This window comes from Cheilinus undulatus, linkage group 21 (assembly GCF_018320785.1).
Source record: "Cheilinus undulatus linkage group 21, ASM1832078v1, whole genome shotgun sequence".
In the NCBI taxonomy this organism is placed as follows: Eukaryota; Metazoa; Chordata; class Actinopteri; order Labriformes; family Labridae; genus Cheilinus; species Cheilinus undulatus.
The window spans coordinates 2,593,020-2,615,450 of NC_054885.1; the positions used below are offsets into that span (position 1 = coordinate 2,593,020).

At 39.5% G+C, this 22,431-nt stretch overlaps 1 protein-coding gene and 1 pseudogene across 1 annotated transcript; both read left to right on the plus strand.

Moving 5' to 3' along the window:
- Positions 1-2,732: 2,732 nt before the first annotated feature.
- On the plus strand, positions 2,733-12,805 carry LOC121529526 (annotated as a pseudogene).
- On the plus strand, positions 12,714-20,634 carry LOC121529527. The gene is made up of 4 exons (XM_041817458.1): positions 12,714-12,848; positions 12,994-13,393; positions 17,601-17,742; positions 18,581-20,634. Exons 2-4 carry the CDS (start codon positions 13,090-13,092, stop codon positions 19,047-19,049), a joined length of 915 nt encoding a protein of 304 aa, XP_041673392.1. The 5' UTR covers positions 12,714-12,848; positions 12,994-13,089; the 3' UTR covers positions 19,050-20,634.
- The last annotated feature ends 1,797 nt before the right edge of the window (positions 20,635-22,431 follow it).

A 22,431-nucleotide genomic window follows, 5' to 3' on the forward strand; every position in this document is an offset into this window, starting at 1 on the left:
AGAATGGATTAACAGAGACAAGTCATAGGCAGGAAGTGGCATAAATGAGTTAACAGAGGCAAATAATAGGCAGGAAGTGGCAAAAATGGGTTAACAGACACAAATAATAGGCAGGAAGTGGCGTAAATGAGTTAACAGAGGCAAATAATAGGCAGGAAGTGGCGAAGAATGGGTTTAACAAACACAAATAATAGGCAGGAAGTGGCATAAATGAGTTAACAGAGACAAATAATAGGCAGGAAGTGGCGAAAAATGGGTTTAACAAACACAAATAATAGGCAGGAAGTGGCATAAATGAGTTAACAGAGGCAAATAATAGGCAGGAAGTGGCGAAAAATGGGTTTAACAAACACAAATAATAGGCAGGAAGTGGCATAAATGAGTTAACAGAGACAAATAATAAGCAGGAAATGGCGAAGAATGGATAAACAGAAGCTGTGTCCGAAACCACACACTCATTCCCTACTCCCTATCCACTCTATAGTAGCAGCATATAGTAGACTATATAGTGGACTCAACTGCAAAACACAAAAATGATTTCGGACACTACCCCGGTTGCGGGCGATTATGTCATCGCCGTCTCACAATTTAAAACTGCTCGTAAATTTCCTTTACAACGGCTGAGGATCGAAATAAACGGTAAAATTTCAATGAAAACTTCTACAAAATGTAACATATTTTCACAAAAAAAAGATATACTGATAGATTTAAAAAGTTGTCTCTTTAGTGACAAAATAATCTACATTTTTGTGTGTATTATCACTTATTTTTGCACAAAGATGATGGTCTCAAGTCTTGTAATCATCATGGGGGAAAAAGTTACTCCATTTTGAATCCTTAATGTTATCTTACAGATTTAATAAAACCAACAAACAAAAAAGCATTTATATGTTCCTGTGCTCCTCTCGTTCATCCGTCATGTTTGAGAGCAGAAACCGTGATGCATTATGGTAAATATTGCTGGGCTAGTAACCATCGGTTGTTCACCACTTTTCACAATGCATTCTGGGATAGAATGAGTGCACTATATAGTAAATAACAATGCTCACTCAGAATTTGGACACCACTACAAAATGGCATATTCACTATATAGTGCACTAAATGGTGAATGGGGAGTGATTTCGGACACAGTCAGAGACAAATAATAGGCAGGAAATGGCAAAGAATGGGTTAAAAGAGGCAAATAATAGACAGGAAGTGGCAATGAATGGGTTAACAGAGGCAAATGATAGGCAGGAAGTGGCAATGAATGGGTTAACAGAGGCAAATGATAGGCAGGAAGTGGCGAAGAATGGGTTAAAAGAGGCAAATAATAGGCAGGAAGTGGCAAAGAATGGGTTTAACAGAGGCAAATAATAGGCAGGAAGTGGCAAAGAATGGGTTTAACAGAGGCAAATAATAGGCAGGAAGTGGCAAAGAATGGGTTTAACAGAGGCAAATAATAGGCAGGAAGTGGCAAAGAATGGGTTTAGCAGAGGCAAATAATAGCAAATGTACTAGAAATTGGAATTAAAGTGGCAGAAATGGTCATAAAAATTGGTGGACTGTGTTTTAAAGTAGCAAAAAAATGGGTTAGATGTTGCAAAAAGGCCTTAAAATTGGCAGGGATTGGGATTAAAGAAAAAAAATAAGCAGATAGTCACAAAAATGGGCACAGATTTGTGGACACAGTTTAAAAGTGGTAAAATTGCCTTAAAGATGGCAGTAATTGGGATTAAAGAAAAAAAATGGGCAGAAAAAAATTATAAAAGGAGGATAAAATGAGGCCAAAATTGGTTTTAAGTGGCAAAAATGGATGAAAATTGAAAAAAAAAAGAAAGAAAAAAGATGAAAAGTGGCAAATAATAGTAGCACAAATGAGTGGAAAAAGTGGTTAGAGGTAATTTAAATGGTTTTACCCCTTTAAATGTTAATCATAGTTAATGTTTTTCTGTTCTGCATTAACTCCTCACACAGTCATCAATCTTCTTTCAGTTCTGTTCAGTTCTGACACCAACATTTGAGTGGGAAGAAGATGACTTTGTTCTGCCCTCTGGGGTCTGGACCTTCCTGAGCCAGTAGAAGGTAGAGGATACGTCATGTACCATGGAACCACCAGGAGGGCTGCTCGATCCATCCAGGCCTCTGGATTTAAACGGTCCAAAGACGGGATCCTCGGCCCTGGCGTCTACCTCAGCAGAGACCTGGAGAAAGCCAGCCGCTACCCCATGGATCACCCTGAGAGCGACAGAGAGGTCTTTAAGGTTTTATTTGGAGAGTGAAAGCTATCAATCGTCTCGACCACCCATACAGGAAGACCTAGTATGACCACGGCCTGGGTGCCGCCAAACTGTGGGATGGTATTTGGAGGATTTTTAACCTGTGTGTTAATATGGGCCTAAAGGAGGACTGTTTAGAGAGAGACGGATCAGTATAAATGTTAAATGTAAACCTTACACTTAGCTTTATTTTACGCTTCCATGGGAGCAAACACAAGATGCACAAATATGCTAACAAGCTGAGCAAACAAAGGAATGCTGCTGTCAGTGTGACCGCCAGTTTCCACGCCTGTTTGTCCTGATAAGGATCATTTGATTCCACAAGTCTGCCCCTGTGCATGAACGATGATGTTTTATCTTTCTTCCTCCAGAGTTAAAACGTGTTTCATCTTAAAGGGCCCATGAGGAAAATCCTGGGACTTTTCTGTTGGCTGGAAGAATAAAAAAGTGCGCTGAGCTGACTACGCCTAAAGACTTCCTGTCTGACTGTAACGGAAACTTACAAAAGAGCAAATGGTGAAACGAAACTAAAAGGTGGAAAAAGGTTTTCAGATAAATACAGCAGAGGAAACTCACGACATTCACTCTGAACGGAGCCTGGAGAGAGGTACGTGAACTCCTGTTTTCACCAAAAACTTACACTTAAAGTGTAGTTCTTTTAACTCTAAAGCAGTGATACTCAACGTGTGGCTCCTTTGTGATGATTCGTGGCTCTCTTATGACTTCATTTAAAATATTATTTCTCCTGAAAACCTTTAAAAAAAGGGAAACTCTGACCTCAGTAATTATCCATTGCGAGTCACATTAATCAGTTTGTTTCCCACACTTGGCTTTAATAGTCAACCGTAATTTTTATCTGTATATTTCCATTAACCGTATTTTGCTTCTTTTTTTTTTTTTGCCGCTTTTAATCCAGATTCACTGCTTCAAGGCCACTTTTGTCACTTCTTTAAGCCAAATTTTGCCCATTTTTTCCACTATTATCCAGTTTTTGCCCCATATTCTCCAGTTTTTGACGATTTTATCCTGCTTTTTGTTTTTTTTTTTTACACCTTTCACCCTTTTTTCCCCCAACTTTTGCCACTCTTTGCTGCTTTTTGCCAATTTTAGTCACTTTTCACTCAATTTTTGTCATGTTTTTGCCACTTTTTGACCATTTTTTCCACATGCAACTCTGTTGTTGTGGTACTTCTCACCCCAATTCTGCTACTTTCTGTCCTTTTGCCAATTTTTCCTCCCCATTTTTGCCTCTTTTCACTCAGGTTTTGTCATTTTTATGCCTACTTTTCCTTTTCTCACACTTTTCCCCCATTTTACCCCCTTTAACTTATTTTTATTGCCACTTTAACCCATTCTTGCCACTTTTCATCAAGTAGATTATGACTCTTGCGAAAGGTATTTTTTAACAATTTGGCTCTTTGGTTGTCCAGGGTTGAGTAACGCTGCTCTAAAGTGTTTTAATTTAACACTAAATGATGATTCTGCACTACATGATGAACAAAAGGCCACTTTAGTCTATTCTTTTTGCCCATCTTTGCCAGTATTATCCAGTTTTGCCCTATTTCCCCCAGTTTTTGACTCTTTTAGCTGCTATTTTTTAGCCACTTCTCACCCATTTAAGCCCTCTTGTGCCATTAAATGCCACTTTTTCCCCAGTTTTGCCACTCTCTGCTGTTTTTTGCCAATTTTAGTCACGTTTCACTCATTTTTTATCATGTTTTGCCACTTTTTGACTTTTTTTGCCATATGCAACTCTTTTTTTGTCACTTCTCAACCAAATTTTGCTACTTTCTGCCCTTCTGCCACTTTTTCTCCCCATTTCTGTCACTTTTCACCTAGTTTTTGTTAATTTATGCCTACTTTTTCCCCTTTCTGCCTCTTTTTGACCATTTTGCCCTCTCTAACTTATTTTTATTGCCACTTTAACCCATTCTTGTCACTTTTCACCACTTAGATTGTGGATCTTGCAAAGGTATTTTTCAACAATTTGGCTCTTTGGTTGTCCAGGGTTGAGTAACGCTGCTCTACAGTGTTTTAATTTAACACTACATGATGAACAAAATAAAAACGACAGCAATTCTACTCAATGAGTAGAGTATTCTACTCAGAGTCACAGAGTGGCCCTTTCGGTATTGTTTTTTTTCTGGATATGGCCCTCAGTAAAACAAAAGTTTGGAGACCGGCCATCTAAACCTACAGCTGCATCTTAGGAAAGCACTTAAAGCAGACAATTCAAACAGGATATTTAACTTTCAATCAACTTCATTTATTGTTTTCAGACATAGACAGGCCGTTAAGAAAGGGCTAGTTTGGTTTATTTTACATTTAAGAGATTGATAGATGCTCAAGATATCAAAAAAAACCCTGAAGAAGTGGATCTTTCATGTTTTTCTACACTATGCTTTGTTGATTTTTTACTGTTGCATTGAATCCTAATGAAGTCTCCCCATAAATCTTCTTTCTTTAAGCCATTCTGACACCAGCATGCAGGTTCAGTGGGTTGAAGATGACTTCACTCTGCCCTATGGGGTCGAAAGGCTCAGCCTGCCTCAGCCAGCCAGTGGTAGAAATTACATCATGTACCACGGCACCACCAGTCAGGCTGCTCGATCCATCCTGCTCTCTGGATTTCGACGGTCCAAAGAGGGGATGCTCGGCCCTGGCGTCTACCTCAGCAGAGATCTGGAGAAAGCCAGCCGCTACCCACTCAAACATCCTGAGCATGACAGGGTCGTCATCAGAGTTGTGGTCAACGTGGGCAGAGTGATCGCCATCAATTATCAAGGCCACCCACGTCAGAAGACCTGGCATGACCCTAGATATGGCGAGGTGTTCGACACGGCCTGGACGCCACCCAACTGTGGGATGGTGAAGAGCGGCTTGGAGGAGAATTGTGTCTGGGATCCCAATCGAATCCAGATCTTGGGTACTATCGAACCACGACGTGTCCAGCCCTTTGGTGGTTATGGTGCATGGGGCTACAAGTGAGCTCTGAGCTCTGTTTTCAGTTTGTTTGTTCAAATGTATTTCTATATGTTTGGATACAGAGAAGACACTGTTTATTTTTGCTGTTAAAAAATAAATGGGTCCCCAACGAATCTGTGTTTATTCCTTATTCCAAATAAAGCAGTTTACTATTAGAGTAAATGATTAAAAATGACCCACAGCCTACAGCAATAAACATTTTAACATCTCTGCTACATATGGTGATCAAAAATCTCAACTTTGTCATAAAGAACAAAAAAAAAGTCCATCATGATGGTCATGATGTGTTTGTTTCTGGGTAAAATTTATTTTCTTTAACTTTAAATCATAACTTCATCAGTAATGCATTGACAGAAACATGGCCTAAAAGTAGCTTTACCACAGCCTAGAAGTATGTATTTATGTTATTTTGTACTGCAGTTAAAACTAAAACGACGAACAGCATACATGTAGGCTTAAAAAGCTTAAATAGCCACCTCACAATACTTAGAATACTCCAGATTTTATTTCTTTACCATTTCAGCTGATCAACCTTTACTCTGTTTATTTTTGTTGTATTAAATTCAGTATTTTTTCCATACGTCCATGTTGCTGTAACCTCTTCAATATAAAAAATACAAGTATTTTATAATACTTCTGTAAATGGATTTACCGACATTTTTAATAAAGATCCCACAGAAAATAAGAATGAAAAAAATCCAGACAATGGACTCTGATAAACCAACAGAATGGACCCTGATAAACCCAGAGAATGGGCCCTGATAAACCCAGAGAATGGACCCTGATAAACCCAGAGAATGACCCCTGATAAACCCAGAGAATCACCCCTGACAAACCAAGAGAATGGACCCTGATAAACCCAGAGAATTGACCCTGATAAACCCAGAGAATGGACCCTGATAAACCCAGAGAATTGACCCTGATAAACCCAGAGAATGGCCCCTGATAAACCCAGAGAATTGACCCTGATAAACCCAGAGAATGACCCCTGATAAACCCAGAGAATTGACCCTGATAAACCCAGAGAATGGACCCTGATAAACCCAGAGAATGGCCCCTGATAAACCCAGAGAATGACCCCTGATAAACCCAGAGAATGACCCCTGATAAACCCAAGAATGACCCCTGATAAACCCAGAGAATGACCCCTGATAAACCCAAGAATGACCCCTGACAAACCCAGAGAATGGACCCTGATAAACCTTTCTTTTTGCTCCCTCAAACCCATTTTTGTTGATTTTCTTAGTTATTGATGCTTTCTGTGACTTTAACACACTAATTTAGCTTTTTGCTCTCGCCCCTTATATCTCATTATTATTAACACAGGGATCCTGAAATGTACAAACCAGAGAAATGAGGTTTCACTGCCTTCAGTGTGGAGAGCAAGCGTGTAGTTAGGACACGGTGTCCGGACATCTGGTCTGCATAATCTTAGAGGACTTTAGACTCTGGGAGAAATACAAACAACAGCCACAGAAACCATGGCGAGAAGTACATGGAGCCAAATGCTCACACCTGTGATGAACCCCCATCTTTCCTGCCAAAAAGAAAATCTACAAAGTCCAAAAACCCAGAAAGAACACAAATTACTGCACAGAGCCACAGACATGATTTAAAGATAGCTGAACCTTAAAATGATCACATAGAAACAGAAAGTAAGTAAAAAGCTGCAGAGAGATTACAGGACAGGAGAAAACATCCCTGCTGCTGACGCCCACATGATCCTAGAGTCCTGAAGTAACGGTCCAGGAATAACTACGGAAGTGAAAGTAAAAGGGGCTGCAGGAAAATTCCCCTCAAAGCCCCTGACCTTCCCTCAGAGCAGACTGAGGCTGAGAGCTTACTACTTCAGGAACTAACAGAGAGGTAAGAGAACAAACAGCTTTGTTTCTTTAAATACTGACAGACGTAAGAGGAGAGCATAAATGAACCTGACATCAGATTGAGTTCTTTTAAAATGCAACAATGTATTTAAAAATCTGTGATATTTCTCCACTGTGGGTAAATCTGTCCAAATGCAACACATCTGTATCTATTCTGCCTCTCAGCTGTAGAAAGCAGGGAGCCCAGGTTAGACAGAGAACACACTACCATGATTTGGTACCAGATTTAGGCAAGAGAATAAATGCTTGGACTAAAAGTAAAAACTAAAATGTGAGGACTTTTATGGACTAAAACTAGACTAAAATGTTTTGAGTTTTCGTCGACTAAAACTAGAGTAAAACTACAAAGGGGTAGAAATGACTAAAATGGGACTAAAACTAAAATGCTTTTCATTAAAAGACTGAAACTAAAATAAAAAAAAACCTGCCATAATTAGCACCGGTCTGACGAAAAATAAACTTAGTTTTTGTAGGTTTTAGTCATCACAGATCTAGTTTTGTTAGTCTCAGTCTAGTTTTAGTCATCACAGATCTATTTTTGTTAGTCTCAGTCTAGTTTTAGTCATCACAGATCTATTTTTGTTAGTCTCAGTCTAGTTTTCGTCATGGAAAAAAAAGCTGTTGATGAACATTTTAAGTCATTGTTTTAGTCAACAAAATTAACACTGCTCCCTAAAAGCTCTTTTTTTTTAAATTTAAACTCATTTATCTTACGGACACCTCTGTGAAAATATTTTTTCCTGTTTTATTAGATGAGACACCCCATGCTCTAATGTTAAAAAGTGTAATTTATATTGTTTTTCCCTCTTCTTGGTAATATTTTTTCCCTTTTTTTCATTTCTGTGTTAAAATTAAAACTTAAGAGGGATCAGGGACGTCTTTTTGCTAGTCATGTATGGAAGTAAATCAGTGCCATCTGAGTTAGAATTTGAATTTCTGAAACTGATTTTTTTTTAGCATCAAAATTGGAATTTTGAATTTGAAAAACCATCAAATTAGCACCAACTTTTTTTGCCACTGAATTTTCATCCAATAACAAAATAAATTCAGTGAAAAAAAAAATTCAATGTCTCAAAAAATCAGTTTTTAAAAATTCAATCTCAAAAAAAAAATTCAGTGTAACAAAATTCAATCTGAAAAAAAAAATCAGTGTTAAAAAAATCAATCTCAAAAAAAGAGTATAAAAATAAAATCTAAAACAAAATAGTGTAAAAAAATTTATCTAAAAACAATTCTGTGTAAAAAAAATTCAACGTCTCAAAAAATTCAGTGTCAAAAAATTCAAAAGCAAAAAAATTCAACTTCAGCATCAAAAGAGACCGAGTAAACCAGGGAGAAGCAATCGATCCCTGTCTCAATTGATCTAACATCCAGCCAATCAGGTTACGCTTCCTTGGTCATGTGACAGAGACCCTCGAAGCTTCATCAGCAATGTCAGCCAACAGAGGATGCTGATCAATTGAGACAGGGATCGATTGCTTCTCCCTGGTTTACTTAGTCTCTTTTGATGCTGAAGTTGAATTTTTTGCTTTTGAATTTTTTGACACTGAATTTTTTTTTATTATTTTTTTTTTAGATTGAATTTTTTACGCTGATTTTTTTGTTTTTTGGGGGGGGTTTTTTAGATTGATTTTTTTAAACTGAATTTTTCTTGAGATTGGATTTTTTTTTAAACTGATTTTGTTTTTAAACATTTAATGTTTTTTACACTTAATTTATTTTTGCACTGGTTAAAGATTCAGGGGCAAAAAATAATTTGATGCTAATTTGATGGTTTAAAAATTCAAAATCCAATTTTAATGCTAAAAAAATTCAGTTTTAGAAATTCAAATTCAAACTCAGATGGCACTGATTTAGTTTCATTGTCTTTTATCTCTGATTCCAAATAAAACATTTAAAAAAAAAAAGTTGTGAACTGGCTTTAAAAGTTGCAAAAAGGGCGATAAAAGTTGTGAACATTTTTTAAAATGTGGCAAAAAAGGCCATAACAAACATTAAAATGCAATTAAAGTGGCAAAAATGGGTCAACAGAGCCAACAATATGGCAAAATTTATTTATTTTTATTTTTATTTATTTAACCTTTATTTAACCAGGAGAAAACCTCATTGAGATTAAAAATCTCTTTTTCAAGAGTGTCCTGGCCAAGACAGCAGCAGTGAACAGAGTTTCAGACATACATAAAAACAGTTATACAACATAATACAAGATATGTAGTCCATATGCAAAAAAAAAACAAAAAAACACAAGAATTCAGGCAGCAGCTATTTACCAAACACAACCAGCATTAGTCAAAGCATTTGCATCCAGAAGTGTCTGCTTCCAAGTCTTTCAACCTTCTCTTAAAAGTGTCCAATGACATCAGTTCATTGAGTTTCAACTCTTTTTGTAAATCAGGCAGAGGGAGCAGCAAATTTAAATGCCTTTTTTCCCAGTTCAGTTCAGACCTTTGGGACGGATAGCAAGTAAAGATCCTGGGAATGATGATTATAAGATCCTGTGGCAAAATGTGGCAAAAATGAGTTAGAATTGGCAAATATAAGAACCAGAGGAGTAAAAAAGTGGTGAAAAAGGGTTAAAAATTGGTTAGAAGTGGCCAAAACCTGCAGAAAAATAAATGGTAGAAGGGGGTTAATAGTGGCAAAATCGGTTCAAAGTGGCAAAATATGGGTCAATAGAGGCAACAATATGGCAACAATGGGTATAAAAAGTTGCAGACAGGGTTCAAAAGTGGCAAAATGGGTTAAAGTTGTAGTAATAGTGATTATAGTGGCCAAAAGGGTGGGAAAAATAATTGAAACAAGGAAAAATATGGTTTTAAGTGGAAAAAAATGGAATTGGAAAACTGGAAAAATTGCACCAAATTGAAGTGGCCAATGATTGCACAGATGGATGAAAAAAAGGGTAAAAAGGTACTTTAATGATATTAGCCCTTTAAGTGTTGTTTGTTGCATTGTATTTCTCTTTCTTGTGAAGCTCTTTGTAACTTTGTTTTGAAGTGCTCTATAAATAAAGATTATTATTATTATAATTATTATAGTTGATTAACTCTGATGTTTATCTGCTCTGCATTAACTCCTAACAGTCATGAATGTTCTTTCAGTGATTCTGACACCAACATGGAGTTTGAGTGGGAAGAAGATGACTTTGTTCTGCCCTCTGGGGTCTGTCGACTGGACCTTCCTGAGCCAGTAGAAGGTAGAAGATACGTCATGTACCATGGCACCACCAGGAGGGCTGCTCGATCCATCCAGGCCTCTGGATTTAAACGGTCCAAAGATGGGATACTCGGCCCTGGCGTCTACCTCAGCAGAGACCTGGAGAAAGCCAGCCGCTACCCCATGGATCACCCTGAGAATGACAGAGTGGTTTTTAAGGTTTCAGTTGATGTTGGGAGAGTGAAAAAAATCAATCGTCTTGACCACCCGTACAGGAAGACCTGGTATGACCACGGATACGACACGGCCTGGGTGCCGCCAAACTGTGGGATGGTGCCGAGCGGTTTAGAGGTGGACTGTGTCTGGGATCCAGATCGAATCAGGATCATTAAAGTCATCTACCCCAACACAGACCTAGGAGGATTTTCTGGATCCTCGTGAGTGTACCCTTATTTTTTGTTTATTTTGGCATATTCCACAATCTGAGTTTGGCGCGTCACTCTGGAGGATTTTTAAGATCTAACTGATTCTGATAACATGAGCGCCCCAGTACACAAGGGTAAATGATGACTAATGGAAAAGTTTTGTTTTTACAATCATGGCAGTCCATAAGTGGAGATAAAGGGGAGAGCTTTAGGGGGCCCTGTTAAACTGGGGGCCATGGAGGTCAGCAACAGCATGGCCCACTGTAAAGTTAAGCTGTGATAACCACATTTCATTTCTAATGTGAATAATAATCACTCTCATCAGAACTGTAAAAATCAATTTTATTCATTATTGCTGTAGAACAGTGTTTACCAACCATTTTCAAAAATCAAAATAGATTTTAATTGTTTCACTGCTTTTCTTCTCACAAGACCTTCGTCTAAACTACATAATAACTGCTACAAAACGTAGATAAAATTAGTCACAAGTGGCAAAAAAGTAGAGTAAATGGGTAAAAAGTGGCAAAGAGATGCTATAATGGTTTAACAGTGGCAAAAAGGGGTGAAAATGGGCTAAGAGTAGCAATAAGTCACAAAACAGGTTTAACCCCTTAAAACCTGTTGTATCATATTTGATACATACTTGTATGATACCTCTATCTAATCAATATGATCAATACTAAAAAATATTCTGAATACAATCTGATAAATGACAAAAAAAAAAAAAAACGCCCTTAAGTGGATGATCAGTTACCAAAAACATCTAATGTATCAAAAGAGATACAAAAAATATATATATGTTACATTTTATGGAAACTCATTTTTTTAATATTATTATTATTATTTCAGTAGAGAGTGAAATAAACATTTTGGTTCCAAAAAATGACAAATCTCCGGCTACAATTTGTGTATTCAGGCTTTAAGGCGTTAACTTAACCAAACTTGGCAAAAACGGGTTAAACGTTTGTAAAAATGTGGGAAAAAGTGGGAAAAGCTGACAAAAATAAAATAAAAATGACAGGAAGGGAAAAGAAAATGGGTGGCAAAAGTGGCGAAGACGAGTTTCAAGTGGGCCAAGATGAGTTTAGTTGGACAAAGATGAGCTTAAAGTGGCGAAGATGAGTTAAGGTGGCAAAGTTGAGTTAAGGTGGTGAAGACGCGTTTAAAGTGGCGAAGATGAGTCTAAAAAGGCAAAACAGGTTAAAGTTTGTAAAAATGCATTGAATATAAACGGTAACTGAAAAATAAAGCCAATATGGCAGTGCAAAAACTGCTATACCACAAGTGTCCACTTGAGGCTGGCTGCAGGAACACCAGAAGTCCCGTCTGGACACCTGTTAAACAGCCAGTTTTGACATTAGAAATAAACTGGTTCAAACACCAAACGTGTCTCATTAGCTACTATCTTATTGTGTTCCCACTGTACAGGGGTTGAATTTTTTGGTACCACGATCGTTTGGATTATATTTAGGATGAAAGCTGATTGGCGCGTCTCATTTGATTGACAGATAGCTTGGCAGGCTGAGGCTCCATTTCTGTCAACCAGAAAGCTAGCTAGCAGACTGACAGGAAGTCATGCTTAGTGGGCGGGCTATTTGGTTGATCCAAAGTTTGGTTGAGACCGTGATTTCAGTCTGGAAGCCTCCACTGATTGGCTTCAAGAGTCGTTTGAGTCCGCCCATTGTAAGCAGACGACTGCTGGTAACAGCAACCTACTGTCAAGTTAGCAGCACTATGGGCTGTACTGAAATAATCTTGTTTCTTCCAGCGATTCTGACACAGATGATGATGATGACAATGATCTGCCCTCTGGGGTTTGTTGACTTGGACCCTCTGAGTCAGCCCCTGGTAGACGACACGTCATGTACTACAGCACCACCAGGGAGGGTGCACGATCCATCCAGGCCACTGGATTCAAACGATCCAAAGATGGGATACTTGGCCGGGGCGTCTACCTCAGCAGAGACCTGGAGAAAGCCAAACGCTACCCCATGGATCACCCTGAACATGAAAGGGTGGTCTTGAAGGTTTCAGTTGATGTTGGGAGAGATCAACTGACCCTGTCGGGATCCAGATCGAATCAGGATCATTAAAGTCATCTACCCCAACACAGACCTAGGAGGACGATTTGGAAGATCCTCGTGAGTATTACCTTATTTTTGTACTAATGTCAAAGTGAAAACAGACTTCTACAAAGTAATGTCAAATACCTGCACATCTTTAAAACCCCCCGAAGCTGTTTAAGGTTTGTTCCATGTTAAATCAGGATGTTGACCTTTCCCTTAGTGCTGCAAGGACCAGAGTTCAGTGGGCTGAAGATGACTCCAGTCTGCCTGACGGGGCGAGCCGGCTGGACCTGCCTGAGCCAGTCAGTGGTACGTCATGTACCACGGCACCTCCAGTCATGCTGCTCGATCCATCCTGGCCCGTGGATTTCAACGCTCCATAGACGGGATGCTTGGCCCCGGCGTCTACCTCAGCAGAGATCTGGAGAAAGCCAGACGCTACCCACTCGATCATCCTGAGCACGACAAGGTCGTCATCAGAGTCGTGGCCGACGTAGGCAAAGTGATCGTCATCGATTATCAAGGCCACCCACGTCAGAAGACCTGGCAAGACCCAAGATACAGTGAGATATACGATACGGCCTGGGTGCCACCCAACTGTGGTGTAACCCCTGTAAAAAGTTGAGTACTCTCATAAGTTAACTGCTGAGCTGGTCTTTGGTAGTTCTCGCGGTATTTTGGCGCCTTCGTGTGAACTCAGTCACATGACGCACGTGAGTCATGTGAACTGATCCTTTGAAAATCATGGCGGTTCAGTCAGTCGGGAGACGTGGGGGACGCTCCATACAGGGCTGCAGCAGGTCAGTAGTCGCTACGAAACTCACTAAAGTACTTGATTCTGTGTATACATCGTCTCATACTTGTGTCAAACCTTCTTTAGATGTTTACAACCTAAAACGAGCCAGTTGAAGCGAGTGACACGCTCTAAAAGTCGACTTGAATTGGTGAGTGTTGTTGTTTGCTATTGATGCTAACTCGGCGCTAGCCGCGTGCCTATTCATATTAATAGTTAGCTTAGCATTAGCTTAGCATTAGCATGCTACACATGTATTCTTATGGACCTTCATTAGCTTCATGATATGCTAACAATAGTGTTGGTCGCAGGTTGCGCTCACAGCGTGACTTCATTTACCAATTAACTGTGGTTCTATGGAACATGTTATATTTATTATTTGAAATGCATTTGAAATGAATTTATGACATTAATAGTGCACTATGACTGATGTTTGTATTTGAGTTGAAATTGTACATTTATTGTTGGTTATCCGCTTACAGCTAATTTATTGGTCCTGTTACTTATACAGGCCGGGTTTTTTTTCTGTTCCTGATCTAAACCAATCTAAGATGGCGAGCTTACCCAGAACCTGAACCTGAACTGATGAGCGTTGATTTCTCCACCTGTGCGGTAGGAGATCTGCATTCTAGTTCTCTCTAGCCCAATGCCCCCACAGCTCTCATCTCACTGCTCTGGATTGAACTGTTGTTGCATTCTTCCTTGGACTTTAACTGAAAGACATTCACTGAATTCATCCTGATCTCAGGGGCATATAAGGAGACTCAATTGAAACATATTGAACTGTCGAAATATATTGAGCTACTGATTCATATTGAACTGCTGATACTAATGGACTGTTGATTCACATTGAACCGCTGATACATATCGATTGCGGATTCATAATGAACTGCTGATACATATTGACTGTTGATTCATAATGAACTGCTGATACATATTGGACAGAAACCAATTGGGTTATCGTTGGGTTAAAGTGTTTGTTTTGTTTTCTGTTAAAATGGTCATGACTGATCTGTATATATTGTAAATATTCTGCACTATAACATAATACAAAAGGTACCTGCAATACAACTTACCTGTCTGCTGCTTGTTGTTACTGGTCCTCAGCCTCCTAGAGTGAGCCTAGAAATTATAATTTGACTCTAGCCCATCAACTAAATACTTTTGGTTATCATTGCTTACCTGTTAGCATTTTTACTTTCCAGATTTCCCAACTGCATACTGAGTGTAAATGCTACAGTGGGATGGTGCCGAGTGGTTTGGAGGAGCACTGTGTCTGGGATCCCAATCAAATCAAGATCATGGGAGCCATCTGTCCACGCCCTGTCAAGTCCCGCGGTGGGCATGGTGCAGGAGGCTACAAGTGAGCTCTGTGCTGTCTGTTTGTTCAAATGTATTTTAATATGTTTGGATAAAAAAGATTGCAAGCATTTTTACTGACACTGTAACCTTAAAACAAAAATAAAATTGGTCCTAATGAATCTGAGTTATTCCTGAGGTGGTGTGTGGATGAGGAGAGGAAGAAGGTTAACAGTTCATGGATAGGGACTGTACGTCATGTAGCAGGGGGCACCTCCAGTCAGGATGAGGAGATTTTAAGACCCTGTAAAGTGATAATATATCTGTATTTAGGTTTGTTGTGGCAGGCAACTGTGTTATTAACCCCAAGGTCAAATTTCAGTAAAATTACACATCAAGTTTGTAGAAGTAAAGTCCCTGTAAATTGAAATCCAAAGTGTGTCTGAACACTCTAGATCTGTTGGAATACGGTTGCTGCAAACATGTGAAAACACTGAGATCTACATTTGACTGAATTCTGGATTCAGACTGAAAGATTTTTTACCTCTTTCCTGGCTGGGTTTAATGTGGGCGGGGCTAATATGTGGGCTCATGATGTCACTAGCCCACAGTGGGGAATGACCCCGCCCCTCTAACACTACAATCTAAAATCACAGAGCACTTCATCTTAGTCTAGTCTGTTGTTAGCTGATGTCACTGCCTTTATTGAAAGGTAGTCAGTTAAATGCCTAGTGGCTTAGGGCGCGCCCCAAGTACACGGACCGCCCAGGTTAGAACCCGGCCTGTGGCCATTTACCATATGTCTCTCCCCACTCTCTCCTCCCTGTTTTCAACTGTCCTCTATACTCCACTACCAATAAAGGCACAAAAAGCCCAAAAATAAATCTTAAAAAAAAAAAAAAAAAAAGTTAACTATGAAAGTTGTGAGATTAATTGCAATTAAAAATTGAATATCTTGACAGCCGTACTTTAAAAATTAAGTGCGGAAACCAAGTGTGTGATTGGGATGTCTGGTTTTAGACGCTGGTGGAAATCGAGATACCTGCGATGCACACAAGCATGGTTAAAAAGAATCATAAAGTGACTGAAGTCACACTAAACTTTTAAAAACCATACACGAAGCAACTACTGAGAAACGAAACGCGCACCAAGAGTTACAAAATTATGACAGAAACACAAAACGCCAACCTGACATGCCTGATGGATTTGTTTCCAGTGTTCATTTCGTCGACTAAGACTCAGACTAAAATGTTCGTCGACAGCCTTTTTTCCGTGACAAAAATTAGACTAACAAAAATAAATCTGTGGTGACTAAAACTGACAAAAAGTAGGTTTAGTTTTCATCAAGATGACTAAAACTAGATTCAAATGTAATGTAGTTTTCATCGGACATTCAAAATCTGTGGTTTTTCTCAACTGTGGGTAAATCTGTCAAAAAACAATGCAGCTGTTGCTATTCTGTCTCTCAGCTGTAGAAAGCAGGGACCCCAAGTTTGGCAGGGTGCAGAGAACACACTATCAGGATTTGGTACCAGATTTAGGTAAGAGAATAAATGCTTGGCTTAAAAGTAAAGACTAAAATGTGAGGATTTTTTTAATTGACTAAGGCCGGCCGCACACTAGACGATAATTTTAATCTGGAATGATTTTTAAACTGTGGGAGACCACAGACTTCAGGACAATTTCCAAAGATTTTTCATCTTTAATCCTCTGAAAGCACACACTTGACGACTCAGCCAGACTGTCAGATCACTGGAGACCACACACCTGCCGACCTGCCTACAACCTCCCGTGATCACGTGACTTCAGAAAACAAAACAAAACAAAACAAAACAGGGATGTCTGTAGGAGGCTACGACACGATTTGGAGCAGTAAAACAGTCGTGTTGACACCACACACATGCAGACTACTCAGATGAACAGTCATTTGCGACGAGGCTCCTCTTGGGATACGCCCCCACGATCGTCAGGGGAGGCAAATCTTGCCCCAAATCGGGCTTAATATCTTGTAGTGTGTGGCCGGCCCGAAACTAGTTTTGGAGTCTTCATCCACCAAAACTAGACTAAAACTAAAAAGGATAGCAATGACTAAAATGGTACTGAAACTAAAAGGCATTTCATTTAAAGACTAAACTAAGACTAAAATCAAAAATAGCTTCCAAAGTTAACAGTTTCACACATCCATCTGGAAAACCTTTCATACACAGCGTTTGGGAAAGGGCAAAAAACTTGGAGGGTGATTGGACGAACATTCTGTCACAATCAGAGCAAAAAAACACGTGACGTAGCCGCAACTGAAGGAGTAAACTCCACGAACCGTAGAGACTATAGACATGTAAGTACTCGACTTTTGTCGTTTCTGAAAAGAAAACAACTCACTGCTGTTCTTTGTTCTTCTTTTAACGAAGAAATGTTGTCAAAGTCTGATAAAACTGGTGCTTTAGCAGCATCCACGCAAATGTCTTCCCCCACAATATCACCGGTCTCTTGTTGCTGCTTGCTTACGTCATGACTCCGCCATGCCCTAAAGTACTGCCCCTCGTCACTGATTGGTCCTGTCACCTTCTAACCGGGCCCAAACTGTTCAGATGGGAGCTTTGCAAGATGGATTTACCAGTGAGAAACACAGAAACAGGCGTTTCCATCTGCTTTGCAAGGTTACAAGACTCCTGTAGGGCGCTGCAGAGAGCAAAGAGTTAACAGGACAGAAAACAAACATCCCTGCTGTTGACACCAACCTGACCACATACCAGAGTCCTGTAATGGTCCAGGACTCAGACGAAACTTAGAGTCTGCAGGAAAATTCCCCTCACAGCTCTTCAGTTTTCTTTGGAGCAGACTGAAGCAGAGCTCACTCCTCCAGGAACTAACACAGAGGTAAGAGAACAAACTTTTTTCTGTCTTCAAAAGTCTAAATAACAGAGAATAAGAACAGATGAACTGTTGTAAAACACAGACAGGCTACAGCAGCTGGTTTTCTAACAGGTTTTCTTTGTTGTAGTTGTTGATCATGAGGTAAAAACTCTAAAACAACAAGTTAAGAACTACAGATGCTTCTGATTCTACTCATACTCACTTTTAGGGACTCCTGTCATAAATAACATTAGTTCCCTGATAGCAAGTTTCCTTTGAGTATAAAAACCGTGTCTGAACCAGAACCAGCCAGGCCTGATCCTAGACTAAACCAGCTGTTATCCAGGCCAAGTGCTTTAATCGCAGACGTTATGATCTGGCCCTCACCGGTCTGCCGTGTCACATATCAGATAAAAGAGTTGGGTAAATGCCACATGTGTTTGTGCCATCAGGAATACTGACAGTCCATGCAGGCATCCCCGGTTTTGATCACAGGTTGAATGTAGAAAGTGCTACAGATTAATAATTACACAGTTATCAAACATAAGCTCACAATCTGGTCACATCTGGTGCAAACTGGACATGGACTGAAAATAACCTACTGCTTTAACAAACCTGAAAAAAAAAACAAAAACAAAAGGAAACAGCATTATTTCATAGTAGTCTCAGTGTCTTGGAGTTTATTCATTAAAAAGACTAAATACCAGACCTTCTGTTCAAACAGTCATACACACACACACACACACACACATATATATATATGCAGACTGATATACTGAGACAACATAAATACAAGTGTTTTCAGTTTTCTCAGGTCTCTATATGAAACAGCTGATGGATTAATTTATCGTCTCTCCTACAGTGATCCTGACACCAACATAATGTACCAGTGGGCTGAAGATGACGGTAACGTGCCTCCTGGGGTTAGTCGGCTGGGTCTCAGTGAGCCAGCAAGCGGTCGGACGTATCTGATGTACCACGGCACCACCAGGGCGAACGCACAATCCATCCTGCGCACAGGATTTCGCCGGTCTGTTGACGGGATGCTCGGCCCTGGCATCTACCTCAGCAGAGACCTGGAGAAGGCCAAACTTTATCCCAGATTTACACCTCCATTCGACAAAGTCATCATTAAGGTTGCTGTCAATGTTGGGAGAGTGAAAAAAATCGATTGTCAAGACCATCCATTACGGACGACCTGGCACTACCACGGATACAACACGGCCTGGGTACCACCAAACTGTGGGATGGTGTCAAGCGGTCTGGAGGAGGACTGTGTTTGGGATCCTAATCAAATTCAAATCCTTGAAGTCATTTATCCACACCCTTAGGCCTGGGCAATATGGTCCAAAAAGTCTAATGCCAGATTTTCTTACTTGCAGAAGCTTTGCTGCTTGCTCACATTCTTTCGATGATACCTTTTTTTATTTTGGACTAAAAGTTGTGGACAGAAGGTCTCTGACATTCTTTACTCACTGGAGACATACTTTTTGAAAGATTACCACAAACTTCTACAGAAAATTGCCGTGCTGGAGACTAAAACTCACCACCTAGAAGTTGATGTGGAAGTAAACGGACTAGGTGGGAATGACACCGCTTTACGATTGGCTCAAATCAGTGGACAGGAGCTAGCTAACACACAGCTAACGAGCACAGAAAAAGCTACCACGAAACAGGTAGGCTCTGTTCTGTGTAATAAATTTACAAGTAGTAGTCCTCACTGGAACCACCTCGGAGCAAAGCCCCTCTGCCAAGGACTTTAAACAAAAGGAATCAGCCAGGGAGAAAGACAAAAACACAGCAGAATAAAAACCTTGAAGAGGAACAACATTCACCCCCACCCAAGGAGAGCTCTGAGCCAAAGAGGCATCAGAGTCTAGAGGAGGAGCAGTCTCCACAGGCCTCCATCCCCCTCAACAACAACAGCACCTATGACGGTCCACCTGCCTCACCCCCTCAAACCCCAACCAGGTCCCTCTCTTCCTTGCTCTCCCTTTCTCCCTCCTCACCCCATTTTGAGTTCACTGACCAGATGAAGGAGCTGGTCAATGCTGGACTAAGATGTACCCCCGTCCCTTTCCCATCTTCTCTCCTATGTCTCCTATATTTCTCCTATCTCTCCTCTCATATTCACAATTTTCTATTTTCGCTTGAACTCTGCACTGTAACTTTTACATGTGTGGTTTTATCTTTTTTGGGTTTTATGTGCTGTTTTTATCACCTTTTACCTTCTTCTTTTAAATTGTTTTAAGTTAAGAGCTTGGAGCTCAGACAAGGATCCAGTATTGGCCAGAAATGTGAAACTGCCTGGGACAGAATTCAGTCTCCAGACCAGGGTTGAGAGGAACCTGGGTTTTTATCTTTTGTGTATCTTATTTGCTGTTTTTAATCACTTTTCACATGTTTCGTTTAAATGTTTTCCATTGTGTTTCTTTTTTTCCTTTGTCAATGTATTTTAATGTCCTGTGTGAAGCACTTTGAATTGCCTTGTTGCTGAAATGTGCAATACAAATAAACTTGCCTTGCCTAAAAAATTCGATTAATGATTACCAACTGAATTTTCCTCTTGGGTAGGAGTAAGCTGTAATTTGGTCTCAAAAAATGCTTTTTTACTGCAAGGAGAATTTACATCAACACAGAAAGGCTGCAATTATTTGCAGAAACCTGTGATGGCATACAGAATTCATGTTTGAGCATAACATGACAAAGATTTTTTTAAATCTCTATTCTCTATGTATTGTGCTACTGCTGCTATAGTTTTAGGTTTCACTTCTGTAATGCTGATGTGAGTCAGGCTACAATTGACTAACCCTTATTTCTTACTGGGGGCAATCACAATAAAAGGCATCAATAAATAGCAGCATCTACACTATGTATATATACAGTGCTTAACAAATTTATTAGACCACTACCCAAAGTAAGGTTTATGCCACAGCTGCCCTAAATTAACAGTATTGGTAATTACAAAATCATTTTTTATGTTTCTGCAATGGTTAATACACCAATATGCAGAAGCTCTTTAACCCAAATGATATTTTTAATGCTAAAATAGAATTGTTATTGTTATCCATGAATTTTCAAATTTACTGATTTACAAAAACACTGAAAAAATAGTAAAGCACATTAATATTTCTTGATTAATATGTCAAATTATAATTATTTACTTGCATTCCTAAAGAGAAAAATGAGTTTTAGTGGTTGAATGTTGTGCTTGATTTATTTCTGACTTCTCAGAGAAGCCCAGTGAGCCAGCTCAAATTTGGGTGAATTCAGTTTGAAATTCCTCATTCCTGTTCAAAATGGTAAAACGTGGAGAGTTCACTGAAAATGAAAGAGTCCGCATTAAAGCACTTCATGATGCTGGATGGTCTCTGAGACAAATATGACAGGTGGTCTAATAAATTTGTTAAGCACTGTTTGTGTATTTTGGAGGTTTCACGGCTTTGAATTTATTACAGAAATTTTAATGCATCGGGAATATGGGGGAAATTATTACTAAATTTTAGGGGAATTGGATCGGGAATTTGGAGTTCATGATTGTCCTTTGACATTTTCAGCATTTTTCTTAGAAAACGTTGGGGGGGGGTTGTTTCCATTATTTTCATGGAATTTTGGAGAATGTTTTTTCTAGAATTTGCCAATAAATTTAAGGGGAGAGTTACTTTGATATTTGGGACATTTGCTTGAAATTTTCATGGAATTTTTGGGGAAATTTTTTTTGGAATTTTCCAGCTTTATGAGGAATTTTCACTGAGAGATTTGAGGACTATATAAAGAAGTATTTGGGTACTTTTCATGAGATACTTTAAAAATATGTTGAAGAATTTTCAAAGGGGTTTTGGAAAGAAAAATTTCCAAAAAAAATTCTTGTTCAACAACAGGACTGATATTTTAACTTATCAGAATGTATTTATCACAAATAAGTGGGAGAAAATAAAAATAATCTCCAAACAAAGGCATGAGGGTGCTTGCTGTCATTCTGATATATTGATAAGTGGTTAAAATTATAAACAAAAAGAAGATGAGATAATATAAGGAGTATGTGTCGGGGGGGGAAGAGCAGAGAAGGAGAGAACCGGGAAAAGAGACAAAGGAGCAGGCGTACCTAAGAGATTAGGGCCTGAAAGTAAAGTTGAATGAGTTGAAGTCAGCCCCACTCAGGAGAAATACAATCCGATTGGAGGAAAGCTCTCATTCTGTAAACTTGCCTCTTGACATTATGTTGACCTCATGCTCAGAGCACGCCTGGCTCTCTCTGTGCCAGAGAAGAGACAAAGTCTGTTTTCTGTCTCAAATCTCTGTTCTGATGCTTTAAATGATCCATAGACCACTGTGGCTGATTTGGTAAATTTACTTCACAATGAACAAAAAACAGCATCTAACTGTTTTGAGTGCAAAGCTCCCATCTGAACCGTTTGGGCTAGAAAGTGACAGGACCAATCAGCGTTGAGAGGCAGTGCTTTCGGGCGCAGCGGAGTCGTGACAGAAGCAAGCAGCAACAAGAGGTAGAAGTGGTGGATGACATTAGCGTGGATGCTGCTAAAGCGCCAGTTTTATCAGAACTTGACTTTCTTCATTAAAAGAAGAACAAAGAACAGCAGTGAGTTGTTCTCTTGTCAAAAACCATAAGAGTCATGTACTGACATGTCTACAGTCGCCATGGTTCACGTTCTTCAGTTCTGTAAGGAGTTTATTCCTCAGTAGCAGCTACGT

Excerpts from the sequence above, each read along its gene's own strand:
- LOC121529527 (XM_041817458.1), top strand. The coding sequence starts at position 13,090 with ATGTACCACGGCACCTCCAGTCATGCTGCTCGATCCATCCTGGCCCGT. Across the intron at positions 13,394-17,600 it reads TGGTGTAACCCCTGTAAAAA|AACCTGACCACATACCAGAG; the intron begins GTTGAGTACTCT and ends GCTGTTGACACC. Across the intron at positions 17,743-18,580 it reads CTCCAGGAACTAACACAGAG|TGATCCTGACACCAACATAA; the intron begins GTAAGAGAACAA and ends TCTCTCCTACAG.